Source organism: Cylas formicarius, unplaced genomic scaffold (genome assembly GCF_029955315.1).
Source record: "Cylas formicarius isolate icCylForm1 unplaced genomic scaffold, icCylForm1.1 PGA_scaffold_2__14_contigs__length_35257938, whole genome shotgun sequence".
In the NCBI taxonomy this organism is placed as follows: Eukaryota; Metazoa; Arthropoda; class Insecta; order Coleoptera; family Brentidae; genus Cylas; species Cylas formicarius.
In genome coordinates, this window is record NW_026844319.1 from 31864427 (window position 1) to 31885993 (window position 21567).

Below are 21567 nucleotides of genomic sequence, written 5' to 3' on the forward strand. Positions count from 1 at the left end.
GTTTTATGGTCATTTTTCGGTATATATAGTAGCAGGTAGTTTGTAAATATTACATTTGATAAAGACACGGTGTTGTCGAAACAATTGTAATGTAAAAATATAAAATTTTGTCAAAAACTGAACTTTTAGTTCTTATTTATTTTGTTAAATGAATTTAATCAAGTAAAATACACCTCAGTTCAATTAACAAATTGGTTACGTTGTGTTGTTGTTTATTGTGTATTTTTGCCTTGTTACGCTACTTAAATGCCAAATGGTCACTTTAACTCTATAAAAAATAACTTAAAAAAACGTATGTTGCTCAAAGTGTGCGTCGATTGAAAAATTAAATGTCAAATTGTCACAAAACCAGATTTTATTGTAAATTAAACTACATCAAACCTTTAGATATCAACTTGAAACCTCACATTCCGGATCAAATAGTAACTTTCTCTTGCCGAATTCGCTTAGATTCCAGTTAAAACCTGCTTTTCCGACATTTTTTGTACAGAAAACTTCGTCAATTTTGCAGATATCAACTTAAAACCTCAGTTTCTGGGTTGAAAAGATTCCGTCCAAAACTTCCTCCATTTGTTGTAAAGAAAACTAATTCAAACCTGGAGATATCAATTTAAAACCTAACATTTGGGACAATTTCACTTAGATTCCAGTCAAAACCAGCTTTTCCGCTATTTATTGTAAAACCTTACTTTTTGGGTGGAAAAGTAGCTTTCCCTTGTCGATTTCGCCCAGATTCCAGCCAAAACCAGCGTTTTCGCCATTTGTTGAAAAAAAAAGTATTTCAAACCCGCAGATATCAACTTAAAACCTCATATTCTGGGTCGACTTCACTCAGATTCCAGTCAAAACCAGCTTTTCGGCCATTTTTTGTAAAGAAGACTTCGTCAATCCTGCAGATATCAACGTAAAACCTCACTCGCTGGGAGGAAAAGTATCTTTCTCTTGTCGATTTTGCTCCGATTCCAGTCAAAACTAGCTTTTCCGCTATTTATTGTAAAGAAGACTAAGTCAAACCGGCAGATATCAACTTCAAACCTCACTTTCTGAGTCGAAAAGTGGCTTTCTCTTGTCGACTTTGATCGCATTGCGGTCAAAATCAGGTTTTATTACTAATAAACCTACACCAAACATGCAGGTATCAACTTAGAAGCTCACTTTTTGGGACGAACAGTAGTTTTCTGTCGTCAGTTCGATCAGACTCCACTGAAAATCGGTTTTTCCATCCATTCGCAACTCCTGCTTTTAGTTTTGTTATGGTCAAATTGGGCAACATCGCAAATTGTTTGGTCATTTGCTTGCGATTTTTGGTTCGCTTTTGTTAGATCTCTTAAGAAATCTTGAACGTATAATTCGTCAATTTTTTCTGTACAGAATTATAGAAGAAACGGTAATATTAACTATTTGGATACTTTTTTGTATAAATTTGAACAATAATTTGCAAATAATGTAAATATCTCATTTGTTGACAGAAATTGCAGAAATAGACAAATTTGGGAAATGAGTAGTTATGAAAAAGTCATTGTCAACCTTCATATGAATCGGGTACCTTTACTTCTGAACCTGATATTAATATGACAGCCTTGTTGTTTTCCGTTGCGTTTTGGTTAGTTATTATTTTTAAGTGATTCGGTTGTGTAGAATGATCAGTACACTCACGAAAATAAGAATTTACGCGATGAAAGTAAATGGATAGTTAAAGTTACTCGTAAATTCAAGCAAGTTTAAAATAACTCTGGTATTAAAAATCCCAACGTTACGTACAATTTATTTATTGAAAACACGGGGTTTCCCTTGAACATATTCTACCAGACTGTGTCAAGTATTTGCGTCTCCGATGCGATGACCTTCGTTGGGAGACGTTTTTCAGTTTGAGTAATAAATAAACAGCCCTTCATGTCTGTGGTCGTCTATGTAGGTGCCAGTGCGCGCAGTTGCAATTTTTCGCGGAAGTATTTACTTACGCGGAATTAAGGGTGCCGCCAATAACTTGGACGTTTTAATTGAAAAATTTTCCTAGATGTTAGCTACTAATCTTAGAGACCGCACCTTAATTGGGTAGTTTCAGCCGGGCAGGTTTATTAAATTCGTGCTAGGGATTAATTATCAAAGAAAACAATGTTCATAAAAAAAGACGATCATTATCTAAGCACGGTTAATAAGTTTCAGTGGTTACACAGGGTGTTTGAGATTGAATAGAAGTGGTCTTGATTAGTTTTGTGTTTGTTCTCTTTCTCATTTTATTCAATTAATTCTTTTGTCTTACACAGAATACATATCTTTGGTGTTTAATGGCGTAGAGAAAACTTTTGTTAAGACACCAAGAGATAAACAATGGAAAATGGAAATAAAATGATTAGGGTAATGGAAAAATATACAAATAGTATATAAAATAAAATTTCGGGGCCATTTATTTCAAACGAACCAAAGCAGAATTACCACAATTAGAAGAAATAAGCATTGACCTATTCGAATGATGAATGAAATAATATTATGTAAATCTATTGATCAAAATAAATAAGAACTAACGGTTCAGATTTTCACGAAATTATCTATATTCACATGACAATTGTTTCGACACCACCAAATGTTATATTTACAAACCACCTGCTTCTATATATACCGAAAAATGAAAATAAAACCTTAATTAATGTTGTTGCGAGAATTTAAGTTCAATAAAGGAGAGGTATTTAAATCTAATTGGTCGTTGAGCAATACATTTGAATGTCTCATAAATTTAATTTTCTACTTTTTGTGGCTCTTTTATGTTCGTTAATGCTTTTCTTGAAAGATCTACCTGTTTGTCCAATATAAATTTTAGGACAAGATTCGCATTTCAACCTGTAGACACCAGGTTTTTGCGATTTTGGACATTTCGTTTTATTGGTTTTAAAAAAAATTTCCTATTCTGTTGTTAGTTCTGAAAGCTATTTTTAAAGCACATTTTGACAAATGTTTTGAAACTTTTTCACAGATATTTTTATTTATATACATATATGTAATGAGTTAATGTAATTTAAAAAAGAATTCATTTATGTGTCCGTTTTAAAGACATCATCCAAATAACTCAATGGATGTTCTAGAATAATATTTTCAAAATCATCCATAAAAATCTCGGCTAACAAAGGATTAATTGGGTTTAACGTGATCAAACCCTCCTTAAAAATGCAAATCTGACCATTAAATTCAAAACAATTTTGGTCTAAAGAAACTATTAAGGAGTCTAATAAATCTTGTTTCACCAATGGGTCAACCTGTTTCCGAGTTAGGGTGAAATCTACTAAATTTAGTAATTACAGTAACTCATTACATAATCGTATAAAATTCACTATCGAGATTGAACAGCATAACTCTATTAATTTTTTAGACTATTACAAAAACGCAAAACAAATGAGATTTACCATAAACCCTCAAACACGGACACAGTCATTCATAACAGCTCAATCACCCTTATACACACAAAATGGCTGCATTTCACTCTTTTATACTTAATATCTAACTGAACAACGGGTACAATCCGTCCATTATCGATAAAATTGTAAATAAAAAACAAATCTAGACACAGTAAACTCTATTTATCCGAAATCTAATGCAGAACACGAGCAATTTAAAACAATTACATACATAGGAGAACCCAGTGAAAAAGTTTCAAAACATTTGTCAATATGTAGTTTAATAATAGAACTAACGACACAATAGGAAATTTTTAAAAAAATAATAAAACGAAGTGTCCAAAATCTCAAAAGTCAGGAGTCTATAGGTTGAAATGCGGATCTTGTCCTAAAATTGATGTTGGACATGTAGGTAGATCCTTCAAGAAACGCATTAACGAACATAAAAGAGCGTTTAAAAACAATAGTCTATATTCCAATTATGCTAGACACTTAAACACAGAAAAACGCATTTTTGAAGACAATTTTGATATTTTACATACAGCCACAAAACGTAGAAAATGTATTTTATTGGAAGCCATGGAGATTAACAAAATGGGACATTCAAATGTATTGCTTAACAATCAATTAGATTTAAATACCTCTCTATTATTAAACTTGAATTTTCAAAACATTAACTAAGGTTTTATCGTCATGTTTCGGTATTTATAGTAACAGGTAGTTTAGAAATATTACATTCGATGAAGACACGGTGTTGTCGAAACAATTGTCATGTGAATATATATAAAGAAGCAACTCAGAGGTAGCTCTGTATGAAAAAAAGGAGCAAAACGTTCTTCCATTACACGATCGAAGACTTAACACGCAGCTGAACGAGGTGTTAGGGTTGTTCTGTCTCCAAGGCGCGAAGAAGCAAAATATAAAATGGCGACGCTGCTCTATAAAAATTCAAGACTCTTTTGCACATAAATTGGGTTTACTGCGTTCGAACGAGGAATTTTGTCGCAGCTGCTGCGAAGTTGCTGTTTATGCTTTTATTTCAAATACGGCGGGTAAAATATCATTTTCCTTCCTTCCTTATCCGTGTCGTTTGCAATGCCATTTTCGAGCTGCGAATTCTCTTTGACTCATTCGATTATTTTTGTACGCCGTGCAGAAAATAAATCTCGATTTATACGAACCGTTTTGGTTGCCATTCGTTTTGGTAGCGTATCATAATACAGAGTGTAGAAGTGCCCGTTATTTCGGGGATAAATTCATAAAGCTTTGAGAAATATCGTACCGTCTTTTGAAATTCCATTGTATTTTCCTTGCCACTGCAAGTGCACCGCTTTGGAAAGCTCAGTAGCTTTGTTTTATCCTTCTTTCCGGCTCGTCCAGCTTGGGTACTTCATTCTTGCATGTCTTTGTTCATCACATCCGCTCTCTTTGTTTATCCCTTGCCCATATTGGACGTTACATCTATTTCGCAGCATTAATATCAGAATAAAGTCTATTCATAGATATAAGAAAGTGACTAACTGATACGAATTAAGGAAAGACCTGGGCAAGCTGTAAGAATGAAATATGGCCGAACAGGTCCGTACTTTGCTTAGAATTTAATTATTAAATCTAAAATTAAATTACAAATTATTTTTATTACCTAGATAAATTACTAAAATTATAATTATAATATATCAGTATCACTATCGCTATCATCGCCTGTTCTAATTATTATTTGTTCTATATTATTTGCAATCGTATATCCACGATTGTTCTGTTTTTTCTATATGTTTAACAGAATTTGCTCAACTTTGTGGAAGGATGTTAAACACTTCGGTTTCTATAAGTTTGAGGACATTGGAGTTAACACGGGGAAAAACATTGTTACGACGAATGGCAGATTTCAGTTGGTGACAAACATGTTCAATTTGATTAAATATACAGTGGTAAGGTGGAAGCCTTAAAACTGTATGCCCTAGATTTTTTGCATAATTATCACAGACGTATTCCTTTTGTAGGTTCAAGCTTTGTAGAACCTCAATTAATTGATTTTTGGTATAATCTTCGTGAAACTAAATGTCGTTATTATACATGTAGATTTGGATTGTTGCTTTTGTGGGTTTTAGTCAACTGTCTACTGTGATAACTTGCATTGTCCATTACAATTAAGCTAATAGGAGGAATGTTTGGAATTAGTTTGTTTTTAAACCAACTTTCAAATAAATCAGCGGTGGTGTCTTCACGGTAATCCAGAGAAGAATCGTTTATATTTTTCGCAGGGGGAGAAAGTACCTTTGGAATCCAACCATTTTTAGAGCCAGCATGCAAAATAGTTATTCTTTTACCTCTTTTTGATGGCGCGTTTGTTCAGTCAACCCAACCCTTTTCCGGGGTATCATAAATGTCGAACCAGGTTTAATCGAAGTAAATAATTGGTCTTTGTTCTCTGTAAATCCTAATTTTTTCTAGACATTCCAGTCGCCATTTCCGAATTCTAAAAGATTCGATGAAAACTTGCCTTTTATCAATTTTTTTAAATCTACAACCCATGTGATGAATACACTTCCATAAGGCAGTTCTGCCACATTTAACACCGGTGTCATCTTTTTCAAGCCTCCTAATTAACTTATCTAATGTAGGCACGCTTTGTTCCTCGTATAACTGGTAAATTTTACGCCTACACTCTAGAAAATGTCAGCATCGCTTCTTTTTTCACAATTTTCCATACAGTTGATGTAAGAATTTTCGTCAATGCGGCCGTTTCATATAAGGATGCTTGCTTGCTGGCACCACGTTCAATGAGAGCCAAATAAACATTGTTTCTAACTTCCTTAGTCTCAGTAGAATAGTGTTTTCCACATTTGGGCGGGAGCATCTCCTGAGATACACTAGACTTGCACATATTTTGCATAATTCGCACATGATTCAACACACGCTGTAATACACACGAAATAAGAATGATTACTAATAAACTTAAAGTATACCAAACCAAAGAATATTAAACACAGGTAGGTATAAAATTATTTTCTATTAAGGACCACAACTTTACCTGAATTTAAACTCCGAAATTTTAGGTAATAATCTTGTTGCATTGTATGTTAATGACCACCCTTGGATAATCCCATTCAAAAGCAATTGGTTACTTTCTTATATCTATGAACAGACCATACCTAAGATATTTAACTTCGCAAAATGAATATATTAGTACAAGAAGTATTGGATAGGAGGAGACATGAAGAAATAAGAGACATGTGTGATATTCAGGATGTAGTAAAATTGGCAAGAATCGCAGAAGAGAATAGAGAGACTATGTCGACAGAATACCATAAGAAAAAATTACAAAGGAAAATAAACCAGACACAACCTGACCTCCTGGACGGCCACTTATAAGATGATATGAAAGCTGGTTCTCAGCATCAAAATACTCCTTGCAAACCCTTGATGAAAACACAAGACCCAGTCCTAAGAAAAAGGATAATATGCTTTCATCAGTTTCTCTGTCTCTCAGTGTAATTCCCAAAATGTACTCAATTATCTTCATTCTATTGTTCTCAGCCTTTGCCCGCTTCTTTGCGTTTCACTGGCGTATCTCATAGGTAGTCAGACAGCTGTTTGCATATTTTTATCTTGCTTTCCTTGCTCCTATGGGATCGCCGGTTGGTACAGAAATGATCACCTTCGAAAAAAAAATTTTTTTTGTCTTTCCGTTCTCCGTTCTCCGCTCTCTTCTTTTGGTTTTTCCTAAATAACTTTCGAACCGTTGGAGCTACAAATTTAAAAACTGTTTACGAGACCAAAAAAATTCTTAAACTAGAAGAAGTTTTCACCTATTTTAGAACGTGTTCCCGATATTCCGTGCTAAATGAGAAATGTGCTAAGTGTCCTAAATTTGCAGTTATCAACTTGAAATTTCGCAGAAAAGTAAAAGTCCGTGCCCACATTTAAGCATTTTTGGATGCGTGGATCAGGAAACGTGGAAGATCCAGGGTTATAACCTCTACTTCGAACATTCTTTATATGATTCACGAGGTGCGTCGTTTATGGGCAAAAAATCTAAAACATCCTAAAAATTGCGGTTTTTGTGGGTAAATTATTGGCGATAAATGAAAAACCGTTGAAGATGGGAACATTATAGTTGAACAGTATCGTAAACCGTGTCCTGAGAGTGTTTCAGGTTTCGTCAATTATACTGGGCGCGACAACGCAATTATTTGTGCAAATTTTAATATTTACCGATGTTTGCTATAACTTTGAAGTTTGACGAGATGTGAAGGACATTTTATACAGGGTGCATGCAGAATTAAATAACATCGATTTTGCGAAAGTTCCATAGCGGTCCACAGGAGCACGATAGAAAACAATACGTCCCTTTACCACACGAAACCGCGAAGCTGTTTTCTGTTATAATAAAAAGCTGCTTCGCGCTACGCGCCCAGTGTCGATTTTCCGAAAGCAATCTTGTTTAAATCTGTACCAGTTTACATCTTCGACGTCACATCTCTGTTTTAGTCTAATTAGTTTCTCTGTCTCTCACAGTAATTCTTTGTCTTGTTGTTCGCGTGTGACTGGCCGGACAGCTGTTTTACATATTTGAAAGAAAAAAATGATCTTCTTTGAAGATTTAGCCCTTAAATAATAATATAAAAACATAAAATCCTGGGAAAACTATTCGGATGGTGATCGGATGTTTTCGGTGGATTTTAGCCACTTTTCTCATATATGGTAAAGTATTTGATTTATTCACGTCAAACTCCTGACCAAAGTGAGGTTCATCAGAAATGTTCCATAATATGTTATTATTGGACTACCAACATTTTAGACTTATCAGTTTCTATAAATGCCGCAAAATTATTGATAGGCCCAATATTAAAATAGCTTCTTTTATTTTGTGAATTATCGTTTCTATTTTTAATATAAAAATGTCATACTTGTGCTATTTTGTCGATGCTAGAAGAATCTAATAGAACCAATAAGCCTAATTTTAGATTTCTACGAGCTAATCAAATTCTTATCGGGCTGAAGGTGAGAGGTCTACTTCGACATGACAATACATTATTTTAAACAAATTTTTTATCGTTGCTATCTTGAAGTGAATGTTTTCCACTTTTTTTTGTGCTAACCAAAAATAAAAATTTCATTCGTTTTTGAAAAAATGAGGTTTCGTCGAATCCCCACCAAATGTTGTTTCTTTTTTCTTTTCCAAATACCAAGATGTTTTTTCTCTTCCATTTTTGTTTCGTTTCTCGAAGAATGAAATTTCTTCGAACCAAAAAATGTCAGAACCAGGAATGTTTTGTTCAGTACCCAAGCATCGAAATCCTAACGACGTTTTTCCCATTTTATCTCAGAAAATGTAAGAATTATTGTTTATTGTTTCAGATATCGAAATGTCTTATTTTGGAGTCGCCGATGTCTACTACTACCAAGAAATCGCATTCAACCGATCACGTGACGAATGTGTTAAATCGTACGGCCCCAACATTACCAGCAACACGCCGATATACAGCGTGGCGCATAACAGTACGTAAAATCGAAGAAAAAGAGCTACCGTTTGCCGAGAAATCGACAACTGCTTTTTATTTCAGGTTGGATGTGTCCTCCTTTCTGGGACACCATCACATGTTGGCCGCCCCAGTTGCCCAACACGATAGCTTCGTTGCCGTGCGCGGAATACGCCGTAGGGTTTATCAAGGTACGTTTTTCTCCTTGCCGGATCTCAGCTCGCTATTTCTTATCCCATGGCTTCTAGGAATCATTGACTTTAAAATACTGACTATGCTTTAAATATACAGGGTGCCTCGAAAAACAAGCTAAAAGTAAAAAAGTTCATAGAAAAGTTGGAAATGCGTAGCGTTCCAGTAGTTTGACTTTTTCACAATATTAGATAGTCATAGTCATGAATGTAAAGCCATGTCAAATTTACCAATGACTCCTAAATACTTATTGGATGTAGTGCTCTGACTATGACGTCATAAAATGCAGAATCGTTGGATTATTGTATTGTTAGTTTTGTTAAATGTGACATTTCTAATTTCTGTCAAACTTACCCTAGTGACCCTTACTTTTTAAGAAGTAAATTGTTTCAAAAGTCCATTCCTGGTATCTATCTTCTGTTGGTTCTTCTTGGGAAAGTCAAATTATGGGAAACGTTGATTACTTTTTTTTGTCTTGTGCGATTCCAATTTTTATACGGATTTAACGTGTCGCAGTTTTTGTGTCATTTGAACATCAACTGGGGCTTCGAAACGAATTTATCCGAGCTTTGTTCAGCGAACGTCTATTGACCCAATTTTATAAATGTGCCAGGGTTTTATTTTCGTTCTGGAAAATATTCGGGTTAGCGGGTAAACATGGAACCGCCACGAAAAATTATAATCTATTTTATGAGCACGGCTGCCAAATTCGTCAATTGCGGCATATTGAGGTAACAGTGTTCCCGATAACAGTGGAAATAATAACTAAAAAAAAAACTATAAATTTTCGAAAAAACAACAATGTGTGTGACAGCATTTCATTTGAAAATAACAAAGATGGAATGATGATGGAATCATTAAATTTGACAAGCAGAGGAAATACCAATTGATAATTGTAAAAATGTACAGTTAAAACTTTTTTATTACTTTTCTTTTCTAAAGCCTTACTCTTGTATTGAGTGAAATAAAAAGGCCTAAACAGAATCTGGATATCGCATTTTGGTTAGTTTTTTTTTTAATATTCTCGATTGTTTAGTTTAAACTAAAGCAAGTAACAATTGTTATGAAAAATTAGGGTTTCTGATGAATTAAAGATACGTAATCCTAAAGAGAGTTTTAAAGATTGAAAATTACGTGAAAAATTATCATTGTCATCTTTGATATCACTTTGTCCGTTTACTAGGAGTGAATGTCATTCAGAGAATGAAAGCTAACATTTTGATGCTAGAATGAAAAAAATCAATTAGTTGGTTCGTAATGGTTTGATAAACTAGATGTTAGTATGCTCAGCATGCAAGAAATTGCGATGGTGATTTTAAAGACAATCCGGAAACGTCACTAAATGCAAGACATCATACAATTAGAGTGTATGAGAAATGTGTTCAGGAAAATGGTGGTAGTATTTAGAATAGTTAAAGAATTTTTTACTTTTGTGTGTCTTGTCATTTTTAGTGTTTTTGTTCTACTCTAATTTGTAAATACGAGGTAAAATGTAACGTGTGTTACGTCATTGTAATCGGAATAAGATATAATATACAGGGTGCTCCATTTAAAAAAATATGATTTAGGCTTATATGTCAGAAAATTGAAAATGTTTTGGTTTATACGTCACTTGGAAAAATACTTGTCTGCTAACCCTACATTTTGTTTTTTTCTTTGTCCAGTTTGATATCTCTAAAAACAAAATATTATCAAGATAAATTGGATGCACTGTACATCAAAACCAAAGTTGTTGCGTAGTTTGAGTTGTCACAAAAAAAAAATCTGTATACTTTCCGGCATTCAGAATCCGAACTGAAAATGAAGCGATAAAAACCTTGGACCTTATTTTCGAATCCTCCGGGAATAGGAACTTTACGGAGGAAAAGTTCCAGTGGAGGCTGCTGCGCGGTTAAAGAAACTTTACTATTTCCCACTTTAGGTGGCATTTGACGCTTGTTTCATACATTTCAGACCAACAACGCCACCAGAAAATGTACAGAAAACGCTACTTGGTTCGTTAAGGCTGCCAACGCGACCTACACTAATTATACAGCGTGTTCAAATACGAGTACGATCACGGTATTCAAAACTATAACCGACATGCATCCTGACAATCTAATGTCGAAAGATTCCGCTGTAAGTATACGGTTGGTCGCTCGACATGGCCAGGGAATGAGAGCTCATTCTCCGTCGCCATAGAAGTTGCAACACTCAGTATATGGCATATAAATGATATTGTTTTGTTCCACATAGCTATTTCGGTGTATCGCAGGCTTGAATGGAACTTTGTTTAAGATTAACGGATATGATAAAATTTGCAGATGATTTCCAAATATATTATTTAAAATTCATAATAATTATAATATGAATAATGACTTTATATGTAAAAAAATATATGCAATTTGATGATTGCCACGTTGTAACTTTCGATTGTAGTGACCGTTATTTTTAATTACTTTTTGAAAGACAAGGCATTAATTGCCAAGCCAGTATAACGCTAATAACGTTAGTATGGCATTTAGTGAGAAAAATAAAAGACACTGGAGTAATTTTTAACCCCAATCTTAAGTTTAATAAGCATAATATAACAGGAAAATTTTTCTCGATTCGAAATTCAAATGGCTTTCAAGATACGAGGACATTTTATTTCATGCATAAATTAAGAAATATTTAGAATATAGTTGTATTATGTGGAGTCCTTTTTATGAGCTATACAAAAATCATGTTAAAAAAGTATAAAATCAAAATTGAGGTATCTTTACTATAAAAAGCATAACACGTATTATTTAATTGTCCCATATATTAACCTAATTGATGATTTTAACCTAATGACACTTGAACTGAACTGTCAAAAAAATAAATCGGTATTGAAATATACTTAGTACATTTATAAATTTTATGTCACATACATTTTCAAAATAATATAAATAATGAAAATCCTAATTTTGAAAGTGACCTAAGTCCACTTTCTATTGACGATGTCAAAAAGTGCCATCCAAAATATTGAAAGCAGTGATGAAGGAAATTTAAATTACGTTTTGATATTAAATTGACATTTAAAAAATAATATTTAATTTAAAGAAGCACACAAAAACAACAAACACAGAAAGTGCGGCCCAAAATGTTGAAAGCAGTGATGAAGGAAATTTAAATTACGTTTTGATATTAAATTAAAATTTAAAAAATAATATTTAATTTAAAGAAATTGCTAAACCCATGGGAAATCACTCCCGCATACTGAGAATGTTAACGAATAACTGGTTACTAAATTTATTTCTATTATCTAAAAATATATTTTTAATGTTTTTTTTTTCTTTTTTAAGCTATATGCAACGGACTTAACCTCTTTCACTTTTTGTAACAAAACAAATTTTTATTTCGAAAGTGACCTAAGTCCTTTTAAGGTAAGCAAGGTCGTATTTTACACTTAATAATAGCGACTTTTGAATGGGCTGTATAAAATTAAATCCCTTAAATGCGTTTTAACATTGCAAGTTAACCATATATCTTAAGTATATTTTTAATTTTGTAAAAACGCAAAACCTTAAGTATTTCAAATTAAAGATAAATGGACTTAAGTCACTTTCAAAATGAAAGGCTCATTTATTATATGCAACAGTTATCAGAAAATCTGGTTAATATATATGTTTTTTAAACTTATTTCGATGTACCACAGGGCTGAAATCTAGGGCATCTGTTTCCGATATTCGTATTAATGAAATGCCAAAATTTATAAAAGGCTCGCCACTCTCGATTATAGTCACCGTTATTTTTAATTTCTTTTTAAAAGAAAAGAAAATAATAGCCTATAAGCCTATGTCAAATTTGGGGTACTTTTTAATCCTGACCTTAAGTTTAACATTAAACCTTTTATTTAATGTTAATCCTTAATCCTTCATTTAATTTAATATTAGAAAGACTTTGAAAAACCATGTTATAAAAGTATAAAATCAAATTTGAGGCGTCTTTACTATAAAAAGCACGCATTATTTCGATGTTCCATGTGTTATATTTTGTATAAATTAATATTGAATGATTTAGTCAACACTAAGTTACCAAAAAAAATTATGAGTTTCTCTCTGAACGCCAATTAAATTGTTATTTTATTTATTGAGTTGATCTGAAGTGCAAATACGAAGAGCAGTTGCAGAACTTTACAGAAAAATACATTTTTCAATAATTAAAAATACATTAACAACTAAAACTTGACGCTTTGGTGCCAGGGAGTGCCACGAAGCGTAGAAAAAGGAGCGCAATGGTAGACAATGGCGGTTAGAGTGACGTTTTCTTATCATTTTATGTCCTTATGTCATTGCGGTTGCAGGACTTGGTTAAAATTATTAGCGAAACCGGATACGCCGTGTCGCTTGTCTCACTGATAATCGCGTTTACCATCATGCTTCTTTTAAGGTAAGTTCATGGAGTCACTGTTGGGAATATCAAACCGAACGAGACTGTTTTTTAGACGGCTACACTGTCCGAGAAACATTTTGCACATGAATCTGTTCGCTTCTTTCATTTTGCGGGCCTTCATGAATATCCTCAGGTACCTCATCTTCTTCGAGGGGGTAGGTTTGCAGAAGGATATTAAATATTTAAACGGCGAGGCGTACTTCCACACTGACAGTCAAGTGAGTAAATTCGGCTACATCTAATTAGTCTGCCATTAATAAATTAAATCTACACAGTTGTTTTTCGCAAGCAATTAAAATAAAGAAAAAAAGAGCAATAAGTTAAAAATAATACAAACTCGAATTATGTCACTTTTAATTTTTGTTTATTTATTATATGTATTACGGTAACACGAGGCACTTAAAGAACTAAAGGAAAATATCTTAACATTGCACAACGAATTATTTATATAAATGTATTCCTTCTTTTTTCATCGATCAAGTTATCAAAATATCTCGACATAACGCATTTGAAATATTCTACCATTAACTCTCATTGTTGATGTGCTGGTTAAGGCCGAGTGTACGAAAAAACCAGTCCAACTTTTTTTTATTTGGTTGTCAAAAAATGTTTTTTTTTAATGAAATTCACGTTAATTATATAATTAATAATAAAATTAACTTTACAATATATCTAATATAATTTATGAATAGCTGAAATTATTTGAGATGATAAAACGGACTAATATGAAAATTCTAGATTGCAATGTGTTTAAATTTCAAGGCTAAAGCGCAGTGAACACCTAAAGATCTCAATTTATTTATTTTTACTAAAATATTTCAATAATTAATTTTATTAACATAACCCAAGACTTTAAATTTCAACAGCTTGCAATTCTATAACGTCATGGTCTATTTTTTAATATTAAGTAGAAGGACTAACCAAAACTTTAAATTCCAACAACATTTTTGTATCAGCTAGAAATTATTACAACTTATTTCTGCCTGAGAGTTTACCCCAATTTTCATACTAAACTGCTACCATATGGCTACTGGAGATATGGAGATCCATCCAATGCTGATAATATAACAACTTAAAAGCAACTATTTTTATTTATTTATTATATGTACCATGGTAACATGAGCAACTCAAAGAGCCAAAGGAAAATATCTTAATGCTGCACATTGAAATATTTATATAAATGTATTTCTATTTTTTTCATTCTTCAATTAATGAAAATATCTGGACATAACGCAATTAAAATATTCCACCATTAAGCAACTGTCATTGTTAAAGTGCAGGTTTACGCCGATTGTAGCAGAAGACCCGTCTAACTTTATTTAATTTAGTTGTCAAATAATTTTTTTTAATGAAATCCCAGTTAATGATATAATTAATAATAAAATTAACTTAATATAAATAATATAAAAAATATTTCATAAAGAGCTGAAATTATTTGAGATGATAAAATGGACTAATATGATATTACTAGATTGCAATGTGTTTAAATTTCAAGGTCAGCGCGTAATGAAAACCTTCAACCTACGTAAGTTAAAGAAACTTTAAGAACATTTGAAAAATTATTAATAATAAATTTTATTAATATTATTCAATAAAACTCAGTAAAACACAAGACAGCATGCAATTCTATAACGTCGTTTTTTAATATTAAGTAAAAGGTCTAACCAAAACTTGAAATTTCAACAACATTTTGGTATCAGCAAGCTAGAAAGTATTACATCTTTTCAAACTAAACCGCTACCATATATCTACTGGAGATATGGAGGTCCTTCCTATGTTGATAATATAAAAACTTATAAAACAGCTATGAAGTCCCATGTGCGAGAGTTGAAATTTCGTTTTTAATCAATGACCTTGATGCATTGAACCACCGACATGCCTCCGATCCAATTAAGTCTTCATTCAAGAAAGAGTTAAATCGGTGGGTGTCATTGATTACTACAATAATTGTCAATTATATCATATGTCCAGTCCAACAATTACGAATGCAAATTGGTGACGACCCTCATACAATACTTCACCCTGGCGAACTACTCCTGGATCCTCATGGAGGGTGTATACTTGAACAATCTGGTGCTGCGGGCGCTTTTTACCGATTCCAATAAGAATTTGATATACTATTTTATTTGCGGTTGGGGTAAGCCTCCATCTCCATCGCCACAGTCTACGTTATCCGAGAGCTTTTACGCAGGTCTTCCCTTTCTGGTTGTCATCCCATGGGTGACCGCTAAGCTGATGCTGGAAGATAAAATGTGTTGGACCACGCTGGACGACTGGAGAGTTTCCTTCATCATCCTCATCCCGTCGTTCGCATCGGTTCTGGTAACGCTCTAACCGCTGCCGAAAGTTCGATGGAGACGCTGACTGCTTTCCAGATAAGCCTGGTGTTGTTCGTGATAATTTCGACGGTACTGTACAAGAAGTTAAGGGCGCCGGTCAACGAAGAGTCGCGGCGATATTTGAAATGGGCCAAATCCACTTTACTGTTGGTCCCGTTGTTTGGGGTCCACTACGCTTTATTTCTGGTACTCTATGCGCTGGACAAGAAAGCCATCTGGCTGGTGTGCGACAGACTATTTGGAAGCTTTCAGGTGACGATGTTCAATTCTTCAACAAAGCTGACGATTTCCGTATTGCTCTTGTAGGGCTTTTTCGTGGCAATACTCTATTGCTTTATCAATGGAGAAGTGAAAGCGGAGCTGAAGCCTTACGTCAGCAGCGTTATGACGTTCTTAGCTACCAACAAGTTGACCGGGTGTTGCTTTCCTGGACGTGAAAAATTTTTGAGGTATTGTGTGATAATGGAACGTAAACATCAACACCGAATCCATCAGATAGTTATCATATTCAATGAACTCTACGCTAACTTGTACTGAACAGATAAGATAAAAACCTAACCTCTACTCGACGACTGTCTCTTATCGAAATGACGTATCTTGAGATGTTCCAATTCTCTGATATTGGGTAGCAGGTTAATGTTTATATTTAAGAGACATTTTTTAGCTCAGCAGTGGGCAGACAGTCAGTATGCACGACGATGTCCTGTAGCTCCCTCTACAACAACGGCGTCAGCCGCAGGAACAGCAAGACCAAATTCGACGTGTCGAAAGTGAAATTTTCGAGTTTTAACGCAGGTGGGTCATACGCGTCGCCCTGAACCAATGTTTCACAGCTGTGATTTTTAGATAAATCCAGGGAATCATTGACTACCAACGGCGCTAAGCATTCGACTCACAAGCAGAGATGTAACTGTTACTTTCCTGCCCAGCTGACCACGAACGTGAGTACTGTGTAGTATAGTGCGACCAAACATCTATCGAACTCACCATTGTTGATATTTATTGAATGAAATGCTGTATACAACAAGCCATTTGGTTACAAGTTTGTTGGAATATTTTACACTAACTGCGATTATCAGTAGGTCTATACAATGAAGTAACTATACATTATAAATTACCAAATGTAAGGGCTATTTTTTTTCGAAGTATAGAACTTTAAGTTGCAATAAAACAACGATGGATTATTCGATTGACATGAATTTTATTTATCCGAAAGATAATCTTGTGGCATTACATTTTAAATATGATTTCTGGCATATGGCCGCCACGGCTGGCGCGGATGTAGTCCAATCTAGACGTCCAATTTTCGATGACTTTTTCCAACATTTGTGGCCGTATATCGGCAATAACACGGCGAATGTTGTCTTCCAAATGGTCAAGCGTTTGTGGCTTATCCGCATGTCTTTACATAGCCCCACAGAAAGTAGTCTAGCGGTGTTAAATTACAATATCTTGGAGGCCAATTCACAGGTCCAAAACGTGAAATTAGGCGGTCACTAAAAGTGTCTTTCAATAAATCGATTGTGGCACGAGCTGTGTGACATGTTGCGCCGTCTTATTGAAACCACATCTCCTGGACATAATGGTTATTCAATTCAGGAATGAAAGAGTTAGTAATATCGATCACCATTGACTGTAACGTTCTGGCCATCATCGTTTTTGAAGAAGTACGGACCAATGATTCCGCCAGCCCATAAAGCGCACCAATCAGTCAGTTTTTCTATATAATACTATAATACTACTAAGTATATAATACTTTAATAATAATAATAATAGTAATAATACTTTTGTGTAAGTTTTCGTGTATGAAATCAGATAGTGGTCATTTCGAACATAAATAAAATAAATTTTGAATACTAAAAACTATGTTTTAGTAAGACGTTTTTTGATAATACTAAAGAATGTAATATCGTTATTTTGGTTACTTTTTTGTTAGTTGTTGGTAAGTAATAAATAAAAATAAATAAATAAATAATAAAATACATGTGTTCGTCCATCAAATAATTCGGAATGGTACTTCTTATGTCATTGAAACACGGGAATTTTGGTAATAATTATTTCTCAACCTAGTAGTTGTCACATAGTGTCACCGTGATAGTCAACAATTTAACATAATAATAACTATAATGACAATCGTTGATGCATTATATTTCGTTTGTTAGTAATAGTCGATGTCGTTTTTGGTTAGGTGTCTTTTAAAATATATGCGTCATTCATTTGTTGTAACTCTTTATAAACTTTTGCAAGATGTCGCCAAAGTATAATCAGCAATCAAAGCTGATAGTTTTGAATATATTTGCCTGTTTTCAATTGGAAAAACATCAAGCTAAAATCCAATCTTTGCGTAAATTGATATATTTTTTTTTTTAACAAGCCGCATCTGCCTAACAACCTAGTCATACAACAATCATAAATATTAAGAAAAGAAGAATAACGAAGTATAAATCTTTCACCTAAAGAATGCCTCAAAAGCAAAAAGAGGTAAAACATAAATTTATCACTATATATATAAATACATAATACAAAATATAGGCTATTTAAAACCATCATGGCGTCATACAGCAATAAATATATCCAAATTACCTTTAGAAAATTACCATATAAGGTCAATGTCAATATGTCAATGTCAAATGAGTTCGGTAGATCTTTGGTGATAATATACTCGTGTGAACGGTTGGATCAGTTGTCGTTTTGCAGTTGGATTCGTGTACATGCGTCGAAACCAGGTCGCAGAAGTATCGTCCTGCTTGCGAGGAGGAAGTACGCATGATCCACGCAGCTTGAGATCAAAACTGACACCTTCAGATCCTTTTAGACGTGTAGATCACCATTAATGCAACCAGCGAAAAGTTTTTACATTTTTTATACGCGTGTTTTGAAAACACCACAATCGTAATCACCATGTGATGGCGTATTTCGAGGATGGAAATATTGGGTTATGATACGAACTTTCACACCTTCACTAGACCTTGTAAATAATGGTGATTCACGCTGAATTTGAAAAGGGAAACTTCACCTACTTCATAGTGTGTAGTGATCGATATCTTAGAAGTATTTTCTCAAATACAGCGTTGCCAGATCACGCGAAAACAAAGACGACAGCCTAAATAGGATTTTTTATAATTAAATTTCAATAACTAAGGGGTTAGTTTTGTAGTGAATTTTAAATAGAAAACTTTATATGAACATATGTTCTAAACGTCTTAAATCTTGAGATATCGAGTGGTAATACCACTATAGATATTTTAATGAAATTTAACACACATATATTGTATATCAAGAGGCATTATTTAGTGAACCATTATTTTAAAAAAAATACAGTAGTTTTTTAAGCAAATCAGTGGCGTTCTACTGACTGTCTATGAACAAATAATTTTGATCAATTATGTTGCCACTGCACTGGTTAAATCGACAACTAAAACAAAATATCTAGTGTCCTTCAGAAAAAAATATTAGAAGACTGTTCTTTTTCTTTTACAGTTTTAATGAAATAACATAACATCCTGGCAAGATAAATAATAAAAGATTCTTATTTAAAAAAAAAACACTACCTATTATTACTATTTTTTAACAAAATTGCTTGTTAATAAATTAACAATAAAAAAAAAACATAGAACCTAGATAAGTTCTACTGGGGTGCGATAAACTAGACTTTTAAGATGCCCTCATAACAAAATGTCTGCCACAATATACAGGTGAAGTTCCCTAAGCCCGCCACTGGTGTATTTTAAAAAATTGTAGTTCACTAAATAATGCAGTAGATTTTATTTTTTAAAACTTTACCACCCTGTATCTCGAGAGTTATATTTGGGAAATATGTTCATATGATGTTTTCCTTTTAAAATGGCAGCGCCCTGTAGATATTTTATAACAATTTAGAAAAAAATATATTGCTTATTTTTACAGTTCAAATTTGATATTTATGTTCGAAACACCATTTTGATTTTTGAGTCAGAAAATAAAATATAATAAATATATACAGGGTGTCACGAAATTAGTGAGATAATGCGGAACGAACCTGAAAAGGTTTTTTTTTATTAATATTTCCCAGAGAAGGTTTTGTAAATTCTAGCGTTTCTGTAATTTTGGCATGGAAAGGTGCAAGAAAAAGGTAGACCTGATTGATCACGCTGATGAACCTTTTTGAGGAAAACGGATTCCAAAAATTCACTGTTTAACCAGCCCATCATATCTATTGATCAAAAATTGAAAAGTAAGCCTGGTTTCTTATTTATTAGTTGTGATAAAAAAGTATTGATCATCATCTGTTGAAGAGGTATGTCGCCTTTCGAAGCGTTTCCTTTTTAATTGCACTAAATTTTTAAAAGGCCACGCAACGTGAATCGCCCTGTATAATGTCAGTAAGGTAGGAATCAAAAATTACTCTTGTGCTTAGCATTTCTGAGAGTCGCCACTTACTAGGCCTTGTTTTTGCCTTTGTGGTTATAAGAATATCCATCAAATCTTCTTTTCCTTACGAAAAATAAAACTTCAACGTAACTGTGATACGCATAACATTCCGTTGCTTTTTTTTGAAGGTTCTTCGACTCGACGTCGAATTGTCCGAGAGCTAAGGTCGAGGTGGGACTTTGCCCTACATTTATATCATCAGTGGTAACTTTAGGTATCTGAAAAAACCTTAAAAGAGTATGCTAATTAATGCAATTTATTAATTTTGTTAATTGATTGTGTGCTATACATAAAAACAACAATATGACAGGGACAAGACTCGATGCATTTATTAGACAAATAGGCAAACGGGTATCTAATGTTACTGGTGTAATTAACATAAATGAAATCAATCAACATTTTAAATGATCGAGCTGCCGGTTTTCGTTCGGTTCCACCCAATTAAAATCAATTTCAAACGCGCAAACCAGTTTCCGGCCAAACTACGCAGCTTATCGACTGTATTTTTATAAATTTTATTACTACTATCTTTGAATGAATTTTTGAGGGAGATTGGTGATAAATCATAACCGTTTTTCCCATCACTAGTGATAAGACAACCACTAATGTGAATGAATGTCAAACCGTACCTGTTTAGCATAAAAACTTGAAATAATTCTTTGTCTTTGTAAAATGTTAAATGTACGATTATCTCTAATAAATATATTAATGTTCATTGTGAAATAAAAATTTCGGTATTAAACCCGCCGCCACCGTTTGGAAGTAAATATGACGCGTTTCGGTGTGTTTATGTTTAGAATTTTTATTTTGAGGCTTTGATCCCGAAAGTCTTTCAGATCGCGAATTTCCGACACTTAAAATCAAAAATTATGTGATATTTTCGTTGCGAAAGCCCTCAACTGACACAAATAATAAAAAAAATCTATAAATCAAAATTAAGCGCTGTTGGTTCGATGCGAAAAACTCAACACCGACTTGATCTTCTTCCTTATCTTGGGCGACGTCCATTTGTTGGACCGAGCACTTGTGGACGTCTTAATTGAAATTCCTTCGTCCACGTCATCCGCTTCGGTTTTGATTTCCATTTTCTATGAAGCAAAATCGGAGTCCGTCAGATCAGAGAAGGCCGCGAGTCGAAGATAAACGATTACCTGCACGATTAGCCTTAGAAGTAAGTTTTGAGCTTCGAGGGTCTGAGAAATGTCCCGCAGTTTCCTTTTGGTCTTGTCCAATTCTGAGATGACGTAGTCTTCCGGATTGTCCATCGCGATTTCACCTGAATGACGAGAAAAAATACAAAAAATTGTATTGTTGTATTGAAAATCACTATTAAAGTTACAAAATTTTTAACCGATGCTT

The 21567-nt window shown here is 33.6% G+C and overlaps 2 protein-coding genes across 5 annotated transcripts in view; one reads left to right on the forward strand and one right to left on the reverse strand.

The window, feature by feature from the left end:
• Nucleotides 1-18637, forward strand: part of LOC132698147 (parathyroid hormone/parathyroid hormone-related peptide receptor-like) — an 88981-nt gene extending 70344 nt beyond the window's left edge. For all 3 annotated transcript variants that reach the window (XM_060664056.1, XM_060664055.1, XM_060664057.1), the window contains exons 2-13: nucleotides 8751-8891; nucleotides 8957-9063; nucleotides 11018-11182; nucleotides 13371-13456; nucleotides 13512-13677; nucleotides 15431-15596; nucleotides 15651-15781; nucleotides 15835-16050; nucleotides 16105-16247; nucleotides 16463-16593; nucleotides 16645-16739; nucleotides 18496-18637. In XM_060664056.1, coding sequence (XP_060520039.1) covers nucleotides 8759-8891; nucleotides 8957-9063; nucleotides 11018-11182; nucleotides 13371-13456; nucleotides 13512-13677; nucleotides 15431-15596; nucleotides 15651-15781; nucleotides 15835-16050; nucleotides 16105-16247; nucleotides 16463-16593; nucleotides 16645-16739; nucleotides 18496-18582 — 1626 coding nt within the window. In that variant the 5' untranslated portion in view covers nucleotides 8751-8758 and the 3' untranslated portion in view covers nucleotides 18583-18637. The remainder of the gene's footprint in view (nucleotides 1-8750; nucleotides 8892-8956; nucleotides 9064-11017; nucleotides 11183-13370; nucleotides 13457-13511; nucleotides 13678-15430; nucleotides 15597-15650; nucleotides 15782-15834; nucleotides 16051-16104; nucleotides 16248-16462; nucleotides 16594-16644; nucleotides 16740-18495) is intronic.
• Nucleotides 18638-21140: 2503 nt separating this feature from the next.
• Nucleotides 21141-21567, reverse strand: part of LOC132698146 (transient receptor potential cation channel subfamily A member 1) — a 36703-nt gene continuing 36276 nt past the window's right edge. For both annotated transcript variants that reach the window (XM_060664054.1, XM_060664053.1), the window contains exons 20-21: nucleotides 21360-21484; nucleotides 21141-21296 (exon numbers count right to left, since the gene is read on the reverse strand). In XM_060664054.1, coding sequence (XP_060520037.1) covers nucleotides 21144-21296; nucleotides 21360-21484 — 278 coding nt within the window. In that variant the 3' untranslated portion in view covers nucleotides 21141-21143. The remainder of the gene's footprint in view (nucleotides 21297-21359; nucleotides 21485-21567) is intronic.